General features: G+C 31.8%; 1 protein-coding gene and 1 long non-coding RNA gene across 2 annotated transcripts; both read right to left on the bottom strand.

Moving 5' to 3' along the window:
• Nucleotides 1-4252: 4252 nt before the first annotated feature.
• LOC139495297 (uncharacterized) lies at nt 4253-22254 on the bottom strand. Its single transcript, XM_071283605.1, has 4 exons — nt 22019-22254; nt 20543-20744; nt 11486-11569; nt 4253-8230 (listed from the first exon to the last, which is right to left on the bottom strand). The coding sequence occupies exons 1-4, from the start codon at nt 22217-22219 to the stop codon at nt 5400-5402; spliced, it is 3318 nt and encodes a 1105-aa protein (XP_071139706.1). The 5' UTR covers nt 22220-22254; the 3' UTR covers nt 4253-5399.
• On the bottom strand, nt 13779-18372 carry LOC139495296 (uncharacterized). Its single transcript, XR_011657315.1, has 2 exons — nt 16493-18372; nt 13779-14838 (listed from the first exon to the last, which is right to left on the bottom strand). It is a non-coding gene; the product is annotated as an uncharacterized lncRNA (long non-coding RNA).
• Nucleotides 22255-22464: the final 210 nt, after the last annotated feature.

Below are 22464 nucleotides of genomic sequence, written 5' to 3'. Positions count from 1 at the left end.
ACTTGTTTGGCTTTATAATTATTTTGATCTGAGCGTCACTGATGAGTCTTATTTAGACGAAACGCGCGTCTGGCGTATTAACTTATAATCCTGGTACCTTTGATAACTATATACTACTGTTGCCTTTATTTACAATCATGCTACTATCCTTTTATTCGGCACAAAATGTGCTACTCTTAGATTCATTATGTAGATTATACGTCTTTAAAAAGCTACTTCTGGTAAAATAATAATAATAAAATAATAATAATGGCGTCTTTCTTAGTTACCGACTGATAGAACGTGTTATTTACCCCTTCAAAATATTTGTCAACGTCCAACGAAAATTGTCGTTACAAACGAATTGCAATAGAATTAGCAATAGTTCAGTACAGATCGAGGATTGAAGGAAAGGGAGACAAAGCGTTATTGCACAAATTGGTAGAAATAGCGCCGAGTGAAGTGAAGCAATTTTTTTTAAACGTTCCTTTCAATCAAAGCCGCCCCTTCCAATTGACACATTGATAATCAGACCGAATATCCTTGTAAGGATATCTATGGTTAAAGTTATCCTCTCTTATTTAACTACAGTTGATATACCAGTTGGTCTCTTATTGAAAATTGTCTCATTGCAACATCTCTTTATGCTTACCTTCATAGTCGCAACGACTATGTCGTTTGGAGTCTGGGGGTTTAGTTGTGGGACCTTGGTAGTAATACAACATCAATACTTCTTACATGATTTGCATATTAGGGAATAATTTGATATGTTAGTCGGGAGGACCTCCGGTAGTTGATCGTGACATTGGTTTTTTTTTTGATAGACGACGTTGACAGAACTTCTTTTCGTAACAAATGTGAAGAAGACGACGGCGATATTAACCACGACGTTAACAAAATATTTCATTGCACATTAATCGTTATATTCCTTATTTCCAATTCCAAAGAATTATATGGATAAAACGCCCTTTTAAAGGAATTTATTGGTGCATGAACTGGACTAACTCACTCACAAACATATCATCAAAGTCCTGTGGACTTTAATCTGTTAATGAGTGAATTGGTCGAGATTATACACCAATAAATTCATTTAAAAAGGCGTTTAATTCTAATTTGACAATGTTGAATTGCATATTTGATTTTACTTTGACGTTTCATCGCTGAGCTCATTTTATGATTGCCTAGCTGACACATGATAGCGATTGTCGTCTACAGATGGTCATTGATATTGGGTATGGCTATGATAGATATGATAGATATCATAGAATACATGAGTAATATTTTAATTTTAATTCTAATAGGTACAACATAAAATGTTGTGTGTTACCAAATATTACTGTTAACATGATAAACAATCAATAAATTGCTACTTAATCTACAATCTCAATAAAAGTGATCTGAAGGTACTCATTCAGTTTATCTTTTAAATTATTTTAAAACTTAGTGTTAAAGACGATAACAATTACAGAAAAAATAAGTAAAACCTAAATCTTAGACATTAAACAAAAAACTGATGTTGACAGTTTGCCAAAAGAGTGAAATCTTTCAAATACATTTTTAACTGATTCTTAAAATTTACGCTGAAATATAAAAAAAAAGTTAAAATATCTGGAACATTTTTTCTAAAGAATCTGTCTCTTTTTTGTGATATTGTTTTACCTGTTAATCATGAAAAGATGAATTAGAGTTTTATTTAATATCTGATATTAATTGTTTAAATATTTCTTTCTGTAATTGTAACCATTCATGTGTTTGTTTATAAATGATTTTGAAATAAATGAAGAAGCTGGATAAATGCCTCTTGTTAAAACTGTTATTTTCTCTGTCAGTTAAGTTAAAATATATTAAATATGTGATGGTCTGCTTGAAATAAGAATGTTTGGTTACAATTACAGAAAGAAATATTTAAACAATCCATATCGGATATTAAACAAAAATCTAATTTTGAGAGTTTGCAAAAACAAGTACTCTCACAAAGTATTCTAGCTAGTTCTTTGAAAAATTAACTGAAATATATAATAAAACAAAATAATCTAAACATCTTGAACTTTTATAATTAACATAAAGATGATTTTTTCTAAGGGAGATTATTTTCATAAATACATTGCAAGTTAAAGAAATGGCATTTTTCACCGGTAAAATAGACAAATATTGATAGTAAATAAACAGAAAACAGAAAGAAAAAAAATGTTTATAAATCTAACAAATAATTTTATTCTGGTTTTTTTTTCTGATGACACATGAATATAAACGATTTATATCTTTTGTAACAATAAAAAGCAGTAGCAATCAGTATATATTATCATAATAACACAAAAATAATAATCAGTGGATAGTTTACGTAAAAACAAATCCATTTTTGAAACTGTTATAAAATCCTTGCATTTTTTTCAAAATCAAATATCTATGTAAAATTAATAACAAAATCTTGAGAGAAACAATCAATCCCCTTAAAATTTTCAATAGCTTTTTATCTGAAAAAAAAACCCAGGAATCAACATTGACTGCCAAAAAAAAAATTCCTACTCTAAGCATCAAATAGTAATTAATCTAACACCACAGATACTGGTTGAAATTAGGTTTACTCCATAAACATGAATATCATGTTCAAAATATAGAGTTGAAAACAAACCCGACAATGAAAGGTAAAATGATAGTTTAAAAAAATCTACCGTTAGGCTCCATGTAGTAAATTATCAAACAACACAAGTAATGTACCAAAATTTGATTGCAAAAAAAAACACAACAAAATGACAATATGAACAAAGTCCTACTACAAGATATATCAAGTAATAAATCTAACATCAAAAGCAATTATAGCAGAATTTCTCTATGTTTAATAGATTAAAAAAAAATCTAGAGATAAATATTCCGTTAAAATTTTCTAGCCTTATCTCAAAAACAAAGACAGGCATCTTTCTTTTTTTGTTGCTTTTTTAGTTTTGTTATTTATATACTTTCAATTTACAACAGTTTTACCAAAAGTTAGCTCTTTTTAAACAGTGTAGCACACATCCTTTAAAAGTATGAATATGACTTGTGTTGTGATAAACAAATACGCTTGCAGTGTATCTAATGTCATACAAATACATATATACAAGAAACACAACAAGGATCTGCAGAACTTTTAACATGTTTAACATATCAATTTAATAAGTAAATTTATATATTTCTCCTATTGTGAAATCCGAAAATAAGACAGTAAATTTTTTTCGAACTTCAGTTTTTACTAATGACACTAGTAACTTTTATAACACGTGTTTATGCGTCGTAAAGCAATCAACAATCAATCAACAGATCAACTCGTTATGACAACAAAATATAAAGTAACACGATAAGTATGTACAAAACTTTTGAGGAAAAAAAAAAAAAATACAAAAAATACAAACATCAGGTAGTGAAAAATCTAACAACTCAAGTAATGGAAGAACATACGTTAACTTCATTAACATGTGTATTATGTACAAAAGATAGAGTTGAAAAACAAAAACCAAAATTGAAAAATAAATACAAAAAAAAAAACATTTCTGTAAATTTTAAGTATGATTTTTTTTATTTAGTAATGGTATTAAAATATGTAATCTTAAGTGATGTAAGTATTATATATGCAAAAATTAATGTTTAAACCCTAACTACACAATGATCGCAAAAAAAAATAATTTTGAAACTAAAAAAAAAATAATCGCAAAATGACAATCTGAAAAAAAAATCCTACTCCAGAAAGGGGTGGGGGACTCTTTTGTTGGAAAAATTTTGTTGATTATATAGGGAGGTAAAAAAAACCAACAACACAATCAATCTGCAGCATTTGTCAACTTGATAATTTTAAATAATTTGCTTAAAATTTAGAGTAGGACTCAACAATTATAGCAAACACAAATCTTAAAATGACAATATGCAAAATACTACATGCTACCTTGAGACAGTAATTCAACAATATTACAATCAGAATAACATAAACATTTACATTAAAATAGTACCTCATATTTGTGAACATTGTATCACGTCTGAATATATTCGTGACCTTTAATTCATATTTTTATTACACAGGTGTGTACTTCAAAAAGATGGTATCTAATAAGCATGTGCAATATTTTTCTTCTGTTCCTGGTGATGATATTACATATTTTCTACTATTACTGTTAAATAAATCAGAACGAAAAAAATGTGACTTTAGAAAACTACTAAGAAACCTAAAACACCAACATAATGGCAGGATTACAATGGTTACGTAATCGTTATATCCATTGGCTTCAACAGAATACTTTGACTGCACAATAAGATCAGATATCTCTCGTCTGTTCCAGTGAAAAATTCAGGTAAACTGAAGCTGTGCTACATACATCTTGTGATAATTGTAGTATAACAGATATATTTATCATGTTTTATGAAATGAATATCAGTAAATATTATACAGAGACAGAAATAATGAAATGGATATCAAAAGACATCAAAAAGAGACAGAAGTAATATAATAATGGATTTCAGTAAATTTCAAACAGAGACAAAAGTACTGGATTGAAAAGAAATAGATATCAAACGAATACAGATATAATATGATAAATAGTTATAGACAGTAAACAGAGACATAAGTTACCGGATGAATCACAGTATACATCAAACATTCAGAGGTAATGGCACATATATCAGTAGATAACAAACAGAGACAGACGCAAAGGGACGAATAACAGTAGATATTGAACAGAGACAAATCTAATCATATAATTATCTCAACTTATCAAATAGAGACATGAATAATAGGACGAATAACAGAAGATATAAAACAGAGTCAGAAGTAATGGAATGAATGGCAGTAAACACCAAAAACAAAGACAGACATTGTGGGATGAATAGTAGAATATAGCAAATACATACAGACGTAAGAAATAGAAATAGATTTCAAGCAAAAAGGCAAACAACAAAATATTGAAAAAAGATCATCGTTTCATAGATCAACATTGGAATTCGTCTCAGTATGTCCTTGTTGACTTGCGATTTTGCTCTAAAAGTCAATGACTATTTTAATATGTCCTTCAAGACTTGCAATGAACAGAGAAAAACAGAAATTAATCATTAATATTGTCCCATTTATCAACGATAGGATTTATCTATAGCAACAACTTCACAATATCAGTATGTCCATTCTTAATTGTCTGTCTCAGCGGACTCCAGTTATCATTTTTATTATAACAGTTTGTCCTAATTGACTTGCCATGAACAGAGGACAACATACATTATTGCCACATAGATCAATATTTGGATCCTTCGAAAAACCAGCAACTTAACTATACGAGTATGTACATTGTGATTTGCCTGTCCCAGATTACTACAGCCATTATTGTCACATAGATCGCATTATGATCTTATGTCCTCATTGACTTGCCATGATCAGGTGACTACAACCATCATTGTTTCATAGATTAATATTGAAATTCCTCTTTTAGCAACAACGTTACGATTTCAGTGTGTCCATTCTGCATTGCTACTGTCAGCGGAGTACGGCCATCATTGGCACATAGATTAATATTAGGATTCTTCTCTAACAACAATTTTACAATATCAATATGTCCTTGCTGACTTGCCTTGTACAGAGGACTACAGCCATTATTGTCACATAGATCAATATTGGGATTCCTCTCTAACAACAATTTTACTATTTCAGTATGTCCGTTCTGACATGCCCTGTTTAGTGGACTACCATAATTATCGCCACATGGATCAATATTTGGATTCTTCTTTAACAACAACTTTACTATTTCAGTATGTCCATTCTGACTTGCCTGTCTCAGAGGACTACATCCCTGATTGGAACAAAGATCAACATTAGAACCCCTATTTAACAACAACTTTACTATATCAATATGTCCTTCCTGACTTGCCTTGTACAGAGGACTACAGCCATTATTGGCACATAGATCAATATTGGGATTCCTCTCTAACAACAATTTTACTATTTCAGTATGTCCGTTCTGACTTGCAATGTTTAGCGGACTACCATAATTATCGCCACATGGATCAATATTTGGATTCTTCTTTAACAACAACTTTACTATTTCAGTATGTCCATTCTGACTTGCCTGTCTCAGTGGACTACATCCCTGATTGGAACAAAGATCAACATTAGAACCCCTATTTAACAACAACTTTACTATATCAATATGTCCTTCCTCACTTGCCTTGTACAGAGGACTACAGCCATTATTGGCACATAGATCAATATTAGGGTTTTTCTCTAATAGCAACTTTACAATTTCAGTATGTCCTTCCTGACTTGCCATGTTTAGCGGACTACCATAATTATCGCCACATGGATCAATATTTGGATTCTTCTTTAACAACAACTTTACTATTTCAGTATGTCCATTCTTACTTGCCTGTCTCAGTGGACTACATCCCTGATTGGAACAAAGATCAACATTAGAACCCCTATTTAACAACAAATTTACTATATCAATATGTCCTTCCTGACTTGCCTTGTACAGAGGACTACAGCCATTATTGGCACATAGATCAATATTAGGGTTTTTCTCTAATAGCAACTTTACAATTTCAGTATGTCCTTCCTGACTTGCCATGTTAAGCGGACTACCATAATTATCGCCACATGGATCAATATTTGGATTCTTCTTTAACAACAACTTTACTATTTCAGTATGTCCATTCTGACTTGCCTGTCTCAGTGGACTACATCCCTGATTGGAACAAAGATCAACATTAGAACCCCTATTTAACAACAACTTTACTATATCAATATGTCCTTCCTGACTTGCCTTGTACAGAGGACTGCAGCCATTATTGGCACATAGATCAATATTAGGGGTTTTCTCTAATAGCAACTTTACAATTTCAGTAAGTCCGTTCTGACTTGCCATGTTCAGCCCAGTAGCTCCTTCATCATTACACTGGTTCACATCCACAATATTATGTAACACCCACTGAGCCATATCAGTATAACCATAACCACAAGCTAATACCAATGGAGTACTACCTGATACATAACGCTCCTTTGGTGAATGTGTATCATAGGTATTGGCCAATGTTACTTGATGTGATTTGTCCATGTATGTTAAATGATCTAATAGCTTTTGTCTAAATAATGGTTCGTTCGTATTTTTGTTATCGAAAACAACTCCTACCTTTCCTGCTGTCCAGTCCTTTACAAACCTTTCTAAATATGTTTCTAAATAATCATCTGGTATTTCAATAATGAAGTCTATATTTCTATTCTTGTCATCTGGTGATTTCCTCCATTGAAACCGTTCATGTACTAATTCACTATCACCATGGTCTATTACACATTCAATCATTTTCTGACCAAAGTAATGAGCAAGGAAATCAAACAATTTGTCATGTACAGTTTTATAAATACCATTATGTTTATGTACAAATGTGCCATCTAAAGTGTTAAGGGCCTCTTTAAGTTCTTCCTTAGAAGTACCTCTGTTTAATCTACAAGCTCCACATGTGTCTTCTAGGAGATGTCGTTGCTCGTTTGTAACTTTTCCTTTGAACCATTTTTCATTCAGTTTATTATCAAAAAGAACTAATAAACATAGACTACATATTTTATAGTTTCCTCCGTCACCATTACTTCTTAAATTATCTAGTTCATTTTGATAGATACTAAATGGATTTTTGAAAAATTCTTTAGCATCTCCATGTTTCTCCTCATGATATAAAGAGCATAAAAGTGGAAAAAATTCACAGTTCTGTGATAACCTATCAATATCGCTTAAGCTTAAACGAGTATACGTTTTTATCAAATGATTTTTTTCCACAGATGTAAGACATAACTTATCTGACATTAAATTGCATTCGCATGATTTAAAAGGTGCTAATATATTGAACTTATCATCTTTATATACTTGTAGCCTACATGATACAATAATCTTACAATATTTGTCTGCAATAACTGTGTTTATCAGAGATAACAGTTGTGTCCAGATCTGAATCTGTTGTTGGTTGGCAGTGAACTTTCCACAAATATCATCAACAATAAAGACTGTTTGTTTACCAGGTTGATAATAATTTCTGATATCATCTGGTTTTAACACGGGTATTACTTTGTACCCTTTCTTTTGTAAAACAAGTGCTGTATGTCTTGCAATAAATGATTTTCCTACTCCTGATGGGCCAGTTAAAGTCAAACAGCTGTTGTCCGATATACACTCAATTGCATAATCACTGGCTCGTGTAGTAACACACATCTCATCCTTTTTTTCCCAGTCTTTTAATTGTATTTCAATTTGATCTGGAAAAAAATACAATGTATATAGTTAGAAATAGAAAAATGATTGATTGATTGACTTTTAATGTCACTTTCAGCGCCGTTGGTTATATTATGGCGGTCAGTTTTTATTGTTGGAAGAAGACATATTGCCCAGAGCCACCGACCTTCTGTAGGAAAAGTATCATACCTAATTAATTATGATTGGAATCAAGTACACCAGCCATGTTGACGATTAAGATCAACTACATTTAAGTTTTCGCATGCTAATAATATAATACCCTCACCACTCAGCCACTGAGGCCCAATTAGAAATTCTCTCTTTCATAATTTTTTATAATCAGAAACGGCATTCATAAAATAGAGAAGAACAAAGTATATGGTATACTTAGTTGTTTCACATTTTGTATAGCTTACTATACATTATCGATTCTACTTTTTGTTGATGTGTGTTTATATGTTTGCATATGGAACTTTATAGACTCCGCTGTAAAACATAATCCTGTTCGGATTGATTTTACTAAAATATTATCAAAATAACAGAGTTCCAATGTCCTGCGTTTTACATCTTTTGCCTGTCAATACCAAATTTCATAAATCACTGGCAACATTTGTACATGGGAAAGCACTAACAATGCAATGTCCTATATAATTTACAATTCTAAGAGACATATCTCCTTTGAAAATGATCAGTACTGATTTTCGAAGTGTCCGACACACTCTAAATATACAACTTTGATAATCTAACTGGATTCGTACATACTGGCAAAGAAAATTAATATTATTCATATATTGGAATAGACATCAAGATTTCTGTTTACATGATTTCGTTAAAGATGCACAATCTTTTTCAACTAAGTCGATGATTTTCAACTATTTTGTGACCTTTTTTTTTAATAAATGCTTCAAACATTCCATGGTTATTGCGAACACATTGTATTAAATATAGACAAATTTAAATATTATGAGGTAACTAGAACCTGTTGGAAGCTCCTCGTCCCACATTATAAAATCTATAGTTAAAGTTGTGGCAATCATTGTTTTTGCAAATCGCCGATAACAACTGTTCGAATCGCCGATAACAACTTTGAATTTTTCGAAAACTAAGGATTTTCTTATCCCAGGCATAGATTACCTTAGCCGTATTTGGCACAACTTTTTGGAATTTTGGATCCTCAATGCTTTTTACTTGTTTGGCTTAATAAATATTTTGATATGAGCGTCACTGATGAGTCTTGTGTAGACGAAACGCGCGTCTGGCGTACTAAATTATAATCCTGGTACCTTTGATAACTATTTACACCACTGGGTCGATGCCACTGCTGGTGGACGTTTCGTCCCCGAGGGTATCACCAGCCCAGTAGTCAACACTTCGGTGATGACATGAATATCAATAATGTGGTCATTTTTACAAATTTCCTGTTAACAAAACTTTGAATTTTTCGAAAACTAAGGATTTTCTTATCCCAGGCATAGATTACCTTAGCCGTATTTGGCACAACTTTTTGGAATTTTGGATCCTCAATGCTCTTCGACTTTTTACTTGTTTGGCTTAATAAATATTTTGATATGAGCGTCACTGATGAGTCTTATGTAGACGAAACGCGCGTCTGGCGTACTAAATTATAATCCTGGTACCTTTGATAACTATTTACACCACTGGGTCGATGCCACTGCTGGTGGACGTTTCGTCCCCGAGGGTATCACCAGCCCAGTAGTCAACACTTCGGTGTTGACATGAATATCAATAATGTGGTCATTTTTACAAATTTCCTGTTAACAAAACTTTGAATTTTTCGAAAACTAAGGATTTTCTTATCCCAGGCATAGATTACCTTAGCCGTATTTGGCACAACTTTTTGGAATTTTGGATCCTCAATGCTCTTCGACTTTTTACTTGTTTGGATTAATAAATATTTTGATATGAGCGTCACTGATGAGTCTTATGTAGACGAAACGCGCGTCTGGCGTACTAAATTATAATCCTGGTACCTTTGATAACTATTTACACCACTGGGTCGATGCCACTGCTGGTGGACGTTTCGTCCCCGAGGGTATCACCAGCCCAGTAGTCAACACTTCGGTGTTGACATGAATATCAATAATGTGGTCATTTTTACAAATTTCCTGTTAACAAAACTTTGAATTTTTCGAAAACTAAGGATTTTCTTATCCCAGGCATAGATTACCTTAGCCGTATTTGACACAACTTTTTGGAATTTTGGATCCTCAATGCTCTTCGACTTTTTACTTGTTTGGATTAATAAATATTTTGATATGAGCGTCACTGATGAGTCTTATGTAGACGAAACGCGCGTCTGGCGTACTAAATTATAATCCTGGTACCTTTGATAACTATTCGATAAACATTATACTGTACAATACTAACACTGATTTTATCATTTTGAGATAACCCCCGTTACTTGAACTGTGACTCGTATTCGGACTTCAGTCGGAATCATATACTCATTGTGAATCTGTAATAGGGAGTATTTACGGATTCTACTGTACCCTCGCAGCTCTTCAGGGTTGCCTCGAATAATTGATAAATTTACATACAAACAAACAAGCACAATAATTGATATGTGTTACTGAATCACAAAAGCAATATGAAATACATTCAAAATATTTTGTGTACACAAGCTAGACTATGAAAACCAATTTTCGAAAGTACATGATGTATGTACGGACAAGTGTAAGTTTGTATTCCCCGTCGTCTATCATGCACACTATTTTACTATTATAGTCATTCGTAAATACATGATGTCTTTGTTCTGTACAGGGTTCATTTCTATAATCAGTAGTGTATTCTTTTCTTTTTTTACCACTGTCATTCTTAATATTTGTACTACCCATTTTTCTCCAATTATTTTTGTTGGGTCATTGTTCTCTATTCATTTATAGATTTGGCTCTATTCTCTTTTTGTTACCCCATCAACACTCTATATTGCATATTATTTTGCCTTTGAGTGGTCGATTTCCAAATGCTCTAGCAAATTTAAATGACAGCTGTAATGATCAACTGTCAGCCATTCTAACACGATTAAAAATTACCGTATTTGGTCATGTATAACCTTTTTTTACCCACGACTAGTTTGTAGATCGAATGTGTAGTAGACAAACATGTGGAGGGTTTTTATTGTTTTTCAATTTTATAATGTTTGACGTCCTGTGGCAAATACTTAATGAATATTCTCTACAAGTACTAGTTAGTATTATTACAGGCTTTTATTGTGAAAATATAAAATATTAAAACACATGACATCAACTAATATATACCTCTAATATTCTTTGGTATACATTCTTCCTGCTCAATTTCTATTTTCGTAATTTTCTCTTTTAGATCTGAATGTTCTTCTGTTCCTGAAATACGAACAGAAATTCTGTTGTCTATTATACTACGCGAATCGCATAAGCGTAATGTTAAATTCAAAATTATCATGCAAAACATATGTTAATATAAGAATTGGAAGATGGGACATGCACGACCTTTACAGACGAGCAAAACATATACCTTATAAAAAACTTTAAATGGCCTCAACAAGACAAATAAAACAATTGCAACCCTTTATTTAACATGGGAAGTTCATGTAACAGCAAACCGTGAAACCAAACGATATAAACAGACCCCGAAGAGCCTGTGTCCCTAACCACTATCTACAACATGGAAAATTAGTAGTTAACATTTTTTAAAGGGAAACAACGCAAGTATGAGTTAACTGAACATTTCAATTATTTTGACAACTTTAAAGATCGTATCCTGTTGATAACTTTTCCTTTCTTTTAATCATTCTAGTTTTAGTATTAAAAAAACGTAAAAAGAACCAGTAAAGGGCAATAACTTCATTAACCAGTTGTATGAAGATTAAATTCACTGTGATTTTACTGTAGATCTCGCCTTGTTGTCCATTTATGCTTTTCACTGTTTCTAATCTTATATTACAATTTTCCAGATAATAGGCAAACATTGAAAATAATGGGAAATCGTCACTTATGGACAGTTACTTCATTACAGATTAAATTAATTTGTCAAGTCTCATTACTAGTATATCTTAACTTTTGATGATAACTGCTTTTTAAGGTTTCCATTGAGATAGAGTTTTTTTTTAATTTTGTTATTAGACAAAACGCAAAAAATTCGGAAAAATCGTCATGAAAGGCCAATACATATAAAGTGTCGTCTGACGATTTTAGTTTTTGTGTCTTATTTGTGGATCTTGTCTTGCAGATCAGTTTTGCGATTTTTTTTTCTCTATCTATCTTTATTTTTGAGATATATTGTAAAAGAGGAAAAAATGGCAACATTCATTATTTACCAAAAAAAATCGTCTGACTGTTTTGACGTAAACGGACAATAGCTAGAACTCAACATTCTAAATAAATTTGCTCATATCAGAAATTCTCTTTTTTAGCGGTTTTCATAATAATAAGCAAAACTTGCACTTTAGTTCTATTTTAGCTATGTCGGCCGTCTTGGTTGACAAACGGAATCGTACAGATATTTTAAACTAAAAACCCAATGATATTTTTGGCCAATATTGGTAAAATTTGGCAAAGTGGTTTCAGACCACGTACGCAATGTGATCAGAAATGCTCATATGGCCTTGCAGCTTGGTGATATAAAAGTAGTTTAAAAACGGTATGACTCTTCAGATTGATATAAATCACACAATTATCAACTAACAAACCGACCTATGACACTGAGTACTGATCTTGGGTAAGTTATTTCAGACAGCAGCAGTCTGAGAGGGTTTGCCCTTGAACGACGTCAACATACGAGTGTGATGATAGTTTGCATAACAATAATAGTGTTGCTTTCTGTATATATATAACATATCAAGCAAACGAAAAAAACTCGAAAATAAATCGCTGCGAATTCGACTGAAAAGGATCCAATGCCGACAATGTGTCTTTTAAACTTTGTTTATTTTTTTAATCTAAATTATACGAAAAGGGTAGGTCCCAGAACCCCAGCGGTTCCACTATCGATTGAGTATTGAAATGTACTTCCTCCTTTATTTGACCTGATTAATTAGTTATCAAAGGTACCAGGATTATAATTTAATACGCCAGACGCGCGTTTCGTCTACATAAGATTCATCAGTGACGCTCAGATCAAAATGATTATAATGCCAAACAAGTAAAAAGTTGAAGATCATTGAGGGCCCAAATGTTTGTTCATTGACTTGAATACAAAACAAAACAAACACACCTGAAACTAAGCGCACCCTACAATGATATTCACTTTCCCTGTTAAATTCAACTTAAAAGAATAAACATCTATACCAAACAAAATAAAGAGTTCATAAGACTTCGGAAATTATAAAATGATTAAGAAATAAGCTTAATTATGACTACAAATTATTTCCGCAAAATGGCCTTATAACGGCATATAACTATACAAAGCAGTTATTGTATATATATATATATATATATATATATACACACATAGATTGAAAGGGGGGCCTAGATAAAATGTAAGTGTACTTGTATTGTTTAAATCTGTATTCTCATTGTTTGACCTCATGATGTAATTAATGAATCCAACGAATAAACTATAAATCAAAATCACTAAAGAAATTATGTTTTATTTGGCTGTAAATTTGTCATGGCATTATTGCAAGAAAGAAACACAATCAACTTGTCAATCAAAACTTGATGACGATTGAATTACTGAAGGATTATCCAGCAGTAACAAAGTTATATCAGGAGCCACTGGGTAGTCCATAGCAGCTTAAAGTAAATTCCGCCAAAATTACAAGTTGAGTAACTAGTTGCACAACTTGTAATCCGCCATAAAATTTACCGCATGACAAATTTAACAGCAAGAATCAACATCAATCAACTTCAACATCATTATCAACTTCGATGTCATTATCAACTTCAACATCATAATCAATTTCAACATCAACAATATTAACAACATCATTATCAACTCAACATCATTATCAACTTCAACATTATTATCAACTTAAATATTACCAACTTCAACATTATTACCAACTTCAACATTATTATCAACTTCAACATTATTATCAACTTCAATATTATCAACTTCAATATTATTATCAACTTCAATATTATCAACTACAACATTATTATCAACTTCAATATTATCAACTTCAACATTATTATCAACTTCAACACAAACATCAAAAACTTCAACATCAACTTAAATTCAATACTTAGAACTTCATTTCATTGATATTCATGTGGCAACATCAACATAAACCCCAGCTAAAATGCAATACTGTCAACATCTAAGCTATGTTATTCATTGTAAGGGAAAACCAAACAATGAGGAAATTTAAAGAAAATATATACATAACATTTTCAGAGCTCCTGGAATACACCCAACTATCTCTAATCCGAACGATGCACCTATAAGTTTAATATGACAGCTCCTATGACAATAAAAGAGCCAATTACCCAAATATCTTTCAGGTACCCTGTATTTAAGTGTTTCAACTATACAAGGTTTGTTCATACATAACCTTTTTTTAAAGTGTATGAAAATGTCCATCGTCTTTGTGTCTCAGCAATGTAGTCCGACATCAACCGGACAGGACAAATTGAAGTAGTTTATTCTTTTCCAGAATTGTCGTTACTGAATTACCCAGCTGATCTGTTTTCTGAGAAGGAACTTTTATAATAAGTGACCCTGAATAAGCATCAAATTATATCTTGGATCGTTTTACAATAAGATTTTCATAAAAACTTGAATTTGCAATTTCTCCAAAACTAAGAAACCCAAAATTCTAGCTGAAAATGAAGCTTTGAATAAACATGTTTCATATATTGAATAACAAACTAAATTAAGCGCATCTAAAAGTCTAGTTAATATACCAATAGTAATAGGCTTACGACAGACGTGTCGCTTATGTCACTGAGCATCTTTTGAACAATAAAAGAATGAGTGTTGTCCAATAAACCATTGATCTTATGATTAAACATAATGCCTGAAAGGTACGCATTCCCAGTGGAATAAGAATATTCATCCTTAAATATGTCAGCTACTATTAACTAAATGTGAAACGGGGCATGGCCATACGTCATACAGGTTTAGTTTATGTTTAAAGTTTTGAAATTAAATTAGTCCATTTGATACATAAGCCAAGTATTTGAATAACTCTTACACTACCGGTAAAGAGATTTAAAACAGAACTCGACAACCACTTGTCACCCAAAATATAAGAAATGCCATTATAATTTCTAAAATTATTTTCCAAACACGTAGATTAGAAATAGGTCGATAATAAAAAGGCCCCGTAATTCTACCATTTTTCAATTCACTCATGATTTTTCCAAGCTAAATTTGGATCTTGTAAAACAGACTTCAATGTTTTGCTTGTATGATGTGCTCGAAAACCATAATATCATACTGTGATTGCAAGCTGTAAACAAAATTATAAAATTTGAAATGATTAAATTGCATCCGTGGAACATTTGCCTGCTGACAGGGAAATCTTTAATTATTTATCGAAAAACGAGTATTTGGGTTAAAATTTCCATGTGTATTCAAAAACCTGTTTGACTGCTCTAGCACTGGACTGATACCTTGGTGCAAAATTGTTTGCATCAGGTGCCCTAGGGTAGTTTTGATACCTAGGAGCAGAATAGTCCGAAGTTACAGAACTTCGAGGATTATTCTTGTTATATGAATAATTTGTACAGTACATCGAAGGATGGAACTGGCTACATCTTATACATGAATTCATGGCTGTATACACAATTCATACGAGTACAAACGGCCTTAAAATTATAATCGTAGCAAGGACTAATAACTGTGTGAGAAGTATAAGAAGATGTCTGTGGCACATGATTTATGCCTACTGCAATAAACGGAAGCCATAGCTGCCCATCAATGACGTCCCATGCACGCATATGATCACGAGCTTCTCTAAGTCGAAATTGCATGTCAAATTTATAAACGTTCTCAAAAGTTACACCCCCTTATAATCGTCATGTAGCTAATCAATTCATTTGCCAATTCCGGGAATCTTTGCAATAAAATTTTCATATAATTTAAAAACCCTTCAGTCCACTCACCTAAGTTAGATAATGATTTACTTTTGAATATTTGTTTATGTCAATTAAAATGTCTCCATCTTCATCAAAACCGAGCACTTTTTTCGGTTGATCAATATTTGAAACAAATTTTTTTTAATTTTTTTTTGTAAAGTAATTGTGCCAAATCAACATATTCTAAATTCCATATTTGGTTTATAATTTTTTGTGGTACAAACACATCAACATCAGTATTAGTAGGTATAACTAAAATCTCACCGTTTTGTACAGAATTACGAGCTGTGGGCTGCCCTGGGTGTACACATCCCTGATCAGGAACTTGTTGTTCAGCGTGCTGCTGAGGAAGTTTGAGGTTCAAATGAGTTGTGGTTGTAGAATTGGCTGTAATGGTACAAACGGCTGTTGTGGTTATAACTGATGTGGTGGCAATAACTGATGTGGTGGCATTAATGGCTGTTGTTGTGGCATTAATGGCTGTTGTGGTGGTATTAACAGCTGTTGTGGAATGGCTATATTTTGTCTTACAATTTCAGCTCTCTTTGGGCGAAGCCTTCTGTTTACCGGTAGCTGTATTTGATTTTGCCTACGTACAGCACGGTTTGGCAGCACCCTCTCCCCTTTCCTCTCGGCATACTGGCTTAAACAAAATAATTACAATGTTAGTCAATGCATTAGTAAAATAGTATATCATTTGTCAATGTTACATCCCTTAATCAAACAATTGAATCAATATTGAAATACAAATATTTCAATTTTTACCATTGACTAATTAGTATTAAGATACAATGGCAATAACCAAAGTAGAAAAAACCGCAAATGCTTGATTGTGGCTGTCTATGTCCAGTGGCAGATATTTCAAGTATATTCATAATGATAATATCATATTGATAACGAAAGTCATAAAAGACAATAATTATTGTATCTACCGAATATCAATTGAAATGGCCTTCGTTAATGAGAAATATTCCTATCCTATAATCGACTATAATACATGAAAACTATGAAACAATTAAATCGAAAAGTATATATATTTAAATAGTCAACTAACATCCTTGATGGCTCGCAAAAGTTTACAAAAAGAAATGATTCATTAGGTACGGAAAGTGATCTAAGAAAACTTGACCTCATTTAAAGGCATTTTGAAGACATTTTCAAAACAATTTCACTTTTATCAATACACATAATAACAACGAAGAAATAGCAAATTTTCAAAATGGTAATGTTTTACTACTCTGGAAAAACTGTTGCCTCTCTTTAAAAATTAATAAAATATATATATATATTTTTTTTTTTTTTTTTTTTTAATTTTAATCATTTGGGTTATAGCTTTTGTTTATTTTCTTCTTTTACATCTTGTTAGTCAATTTCGATCCTCCATATTAAGTTTTTTGGTCAAAATAGAAGCTTAAAGCATGAAAATGTCAACCACTCTCATGAAATTCTATCGTCCAAAGTCACATAACATTACGATTTTTGTTTATTCCTTTTTTCAGAGCATCAGTTGGTATATTGAAAACGTAAAGTAAAACTTTATTAACATTTGAATGTAAAGAAACAAAATATGAAATATTACTCTTTATATACAAATGTATATGTTTGTGTGTGTGTATAAAAAAGATGTGGTATGATTGCCAATGAGACAACTCTCCACAAGCGACCAAATGATACAGAAATTAACAACTATAGGTCATCGTATAGCCTTCAACAATGGGCAAAGCCCATACCGCAAAGTCAGCTATAAAAGGCCCCGAAATGACAAATGTAAAACAATTCAAACGAGAAAACTAACGGCCTAATTTATGTACAAAAAATGAACGAAAAACAAATATTTAACATATCTACAAACGAAAACAACTGAATTACAGGCTCCTGACTTTGGACAGGCACATACGTACAGAATGTGGTGGGGTTAAACTTGTAAGCAGGCGCCCCCCCCCTGACATGTGACAGTACAACATAAGAACAACTATAAAAATCAGTTGTACCATGAGAAACAAGAAAAGTTTTGAAATATGTCATCTGTCTTTGTATTGTCATGATAGTTTTAGAATGTTCCCTTTTCATTAACATTTAATGAAATATTCTTATTCTTATATAGCATGTATAGTGAATGCTTATAAATAAAGATAAACAACAACCTTTTATTAATTATTCTACTGGACTAAAATACCTGTTGCACTGAAAAACAATGAAAATAATATAACATTATTCTTATTCCAGACATTTCAAACAAGTAATTATGTCAGATCACTGTATTAAAATACTTGTATTTATAAAAGTAAAGTAAATTCATATCTGTATATCAGTTACAATATTTATACAGTGAAATCTGTAAACCAATCTCATTCAGAATGCATTGAATGTGAATAGCATTCGTTGCCATACCTAGATTCATAGATTGTTTTCTTTATGTCCAGTGGCACCTATTTCATGCATATTTAGACTAAAAAGAATTTATATATACATTTATGTTGAAATTAATATGTGGCTTACTCACCGGTTACTTCGCGCTGCAAGATTTGGATTTGGATTAAGAATAAATAACATGGTAAATGTTCATTAGCGTATTAAGACAGTTAAACAATTAGATATAACAACTCGCACAATAAGTATAACCATCTACTCAATTTACAAATATAAATATAAAATAATATCCAAGAAAAGATTGACAATTTACGCAATGATAGAATTTAAATTCAGTTATAACACCAAAGAAAAAGTTCACGACTATTTAAAGCATTTAACAAAGTTAAAATTATTTAAGAAAGAAAAACCAGATTAACAGTTTAAATTGTTGAGCTATTATTTTTATAAAATGTTGCTTAATTCTAAAACTAAAAAAGAATACTCATCTTTTCTTCTGTGTTTTAAATTCTATAGCTTTGGTCAAGCTCCGTGTAAGGTTTGAATTCAAATGACCAAACCACACGAGGTAAATTGCACGGACTAACATTTCGCGGGCTAAACTAATTAGCATATTAAAGTGACCAGTATAAAATGAATCGAACACACCGTCAATTTAAATCAATAATAGGCATACCAAGTTATATAATTACAATAACTGAATTTAATTATTATTGAATTAAATTCTAATATTTAGCCAAATTATTTTATAACGCATTTACTCCAAAAAGTAAATCGGGTCGATAAAAGTGTAATACGGCGACTTTCCTGTTGTACCTTTAAAACACATCTATATAGCACGTGCACATAATGCCAGGTCGAAAATCATGAATTTTCCGCGTTATTTTCAACTATTTTCAGATGCATACAACTCCACATAAAGAACTACTTTAAACATGCCTTCATAGTTTATGAACTTCTTGAGTAACTGTATTTGCCAATTTCGTTCACAAATTATGTTTAGAAGGGACAAGTTATGAGATGTTTCTACTGAATCAGCAGTGGAGTATTCGTTGTAAGTTGAAAATATCGTCAGTTAAGGCTGTTTGCAACGTCATTTGTACCAGATTAGATATTTACGACAAACATTTTTTTGAAGCTGGATAATCGATAGACAATATTTAATATCTAAAATTGTCCTCTCCGCCGCTCAACTATTTACACCACTGTCTCGGGTAAGGGGTGGGTTTGGATCCCGCTAACATGGCCTGTACCAAGTCAGGAATATGGCCATTGATATATTATAGTTCGTTTTTGTGTGTGTTACATTTTGACGTTGCGTCGTTTGTTTTCTCTTATTTTTGAGTGAAAATACACATTGCGATTAGACGTGTCACGGTACTTGTACATCCCAAATTCATGTATTTGGTTTTGATGTTATATTTGTTATTCTCGTGGGATTTTGTCTGATGCTTGGTCCGTTTCTGTGTGTGTTACATTGTAGTTTTGTTTCGTTGTTCTCCTCTTATATTTAATGCGTTTCCCTCAGTTTTAGTTTGGCCCGATTTTGTTTTTTGTCCATGGTTTTATGAGTTTGAACCGCGATATACTGTTTACTCCCGCCATACTCTGGTTGTATGTGCCTGTACCAAGTCAGGTGCCTGTAATTCAGTGGTTGTCGTTTGTTGATGTTTAACATATTTACTTTTGTGGTATGTGATTTGCTCACTGTCGATGGACATACGGTGACCTTTAGTTATAAATTTCTCTGTTATTTAGTCTATTGTTGAAAGTTGTCTAACTGGCAATCATACTACATCTTCTTTTTATATATTTAGTTGGTTCATTTTTTAATCATACATTTAGAACTAGTATGCAAAAGCATTTCAGATTCCAATAAATTCTTTTTCTACAGTCATGCTTGAAGATTGCTCAGGAAACTTTCTTTTTCTAATAAAACAATACCTTTTTGCATAGTTGTTTCTAGCTTTGTTATTTTTGAACTTTGCACTTCTAGTTCATTGCTCTGATCATTCAATCTTTTGAGATTATGCCGAATACTGTCATCAAAATTCACAAGTTTCTTCAGTGTGTTGTAGTCTAAACTTTTGGATTTTGCAGCAGCTGCATCTGTAACATCTTGCTGATTTCCCAAACTATGAATCGCCTGAAAATCATAACAATGAAAACAATAAAATGATATTTATAAATCAAAGACATGTTATCATTGTAATCATCAGTTTTATTTCATCTTTCATGCAGATTATACTTGAATAAGCAGATAAGGATTGCCAATGAGACAACTGTTTACCAAAAGGTAAGTGAAAAGGACGTCAGCAATAACAAACATTGTTTTAATTGAAGTCGATTCTGAACCCTGAGATAGTTTTTGCTAAACTATATGTTGATCAAATTGTCATATGTAATGACAATGAAATATAACTAATTTGTTGATCATTATGGTTTAACAAAACAATAAACGATTAGACCAAATTAAAAAAAAATAGTATCAATTACTCTGAAAAAAGAAACAGGCAGAATAAAAATCAATCAGACAACGATCTTTTAAGTTGATTCAATAACGGCATGCTATAAACAAAGAAATGTCTAATCATTTAGAACTGAAAGATGTTATTAAATTAAGAATATGTTTGCGTGCTATATTTGTACGTACAATTCTCCTATCAACACAATTATTCTATTTAAATGTGTATGTTACTTTAGTTAACGCCATTTTGTTCTTTGTTAAAGTTGTCTTTTTGACATTGTTACACATTTGTTTATTTATATCGTTTCGCCGATCCAACTTATTCGTTAACTGCATGTTTACTTGTTTTTGTTTATATGTTTTTTTCCTCGATTTTTATTTTATTCTGTCTTTTAATATTTGAAGTTTATTTTATGTTATGGTAAAGTTGGTGACATTTGAAATGTTGTTCAGTGGTTATCAATTCTTATTTGTATATTTAGATAAGACCGTTAGTGTGTTGGTTTGAATCGTTGTAGAAGAGGGACGAACGATACCAAAGGGACAGTCAAACTCATAAATCCAAAACAAACTGAAAACGCCAGAGGGCAATCACTTGTCGAAAAAATGAAAGTCAAATTATTTTATCGGCTAAATGCCACTTGTTTGTAAATCTCGCCTTTCCATTGAAAACTCATTTTTGATTTAACGCCTATAAGTGAGGCACAAAAAACAGACTTGTAACGTTTATGTCCGTGGTCTGAATATGTTTATATATGTAATTGCCAATGAACCAATGATCTTGAGTATTGCCCTTGTTTTAGATTTAATCAATTTTTAATTGTATGGTACATCCCTCAACCATTTTTTGTAAACACTGAGCTAATCGTCTACGATATATTTACATATTTGTATATTTACTATGCATGTTGTTTATTTTTGTTTATAACCTTAAAAAATAATGATATTCATACCATTTCCAAATCAATCCATATTCTGTTGAAGTCTGTATCTGATAATTTGCCGTCTTTTGAATGTGAAACAATGAAATTTTTATAATGCTTTATCCGTGCTATGTGTGCACCATTAGACAATTCATGTGACGGTGGTAATGCATCAAATCCAAAAGCTGGTGGTAAGATATTTGGTGGCAAATGTCGTAGAAGACAGACCATTAACGTGGTATCTAAATCGACAGAGGAAACGACAGGTGACCCTACAAAAGCGAGATTAATTTAAGGCTAATGTGATTATCCAAAGTTCTATACTTTCAAAATTTTAACATTTGTCCTATATATTTCAATGTAAAGCGTACCTGCCAATCAAAGTGCATTATTATAGCAATATTCAACAGAGTAATGTTATTGAGTTTTTTTTCATTTTGCATTTCATTCATATGTGTCTCTCTCTATCTCTGCTT

Source organism: Mytilus edulis, chromosome 11 (assembly GCF_963676685.1).
Source record: "Mytilus edulis chromosome 11, xbMytEdul2.2, whole genome shotgun sequence".
Classification (NCBI taxonomy): Eukaryota; Metazoa; Mollusca; class Bivalvia; order Mytilida; family Mytilidae; genus Mytilus; species Mytilus edulis.
Note: the sequence above shows the minus strand (reverse complement) of the source record. Positions and strands in the feature narration are given on the sequence as shown.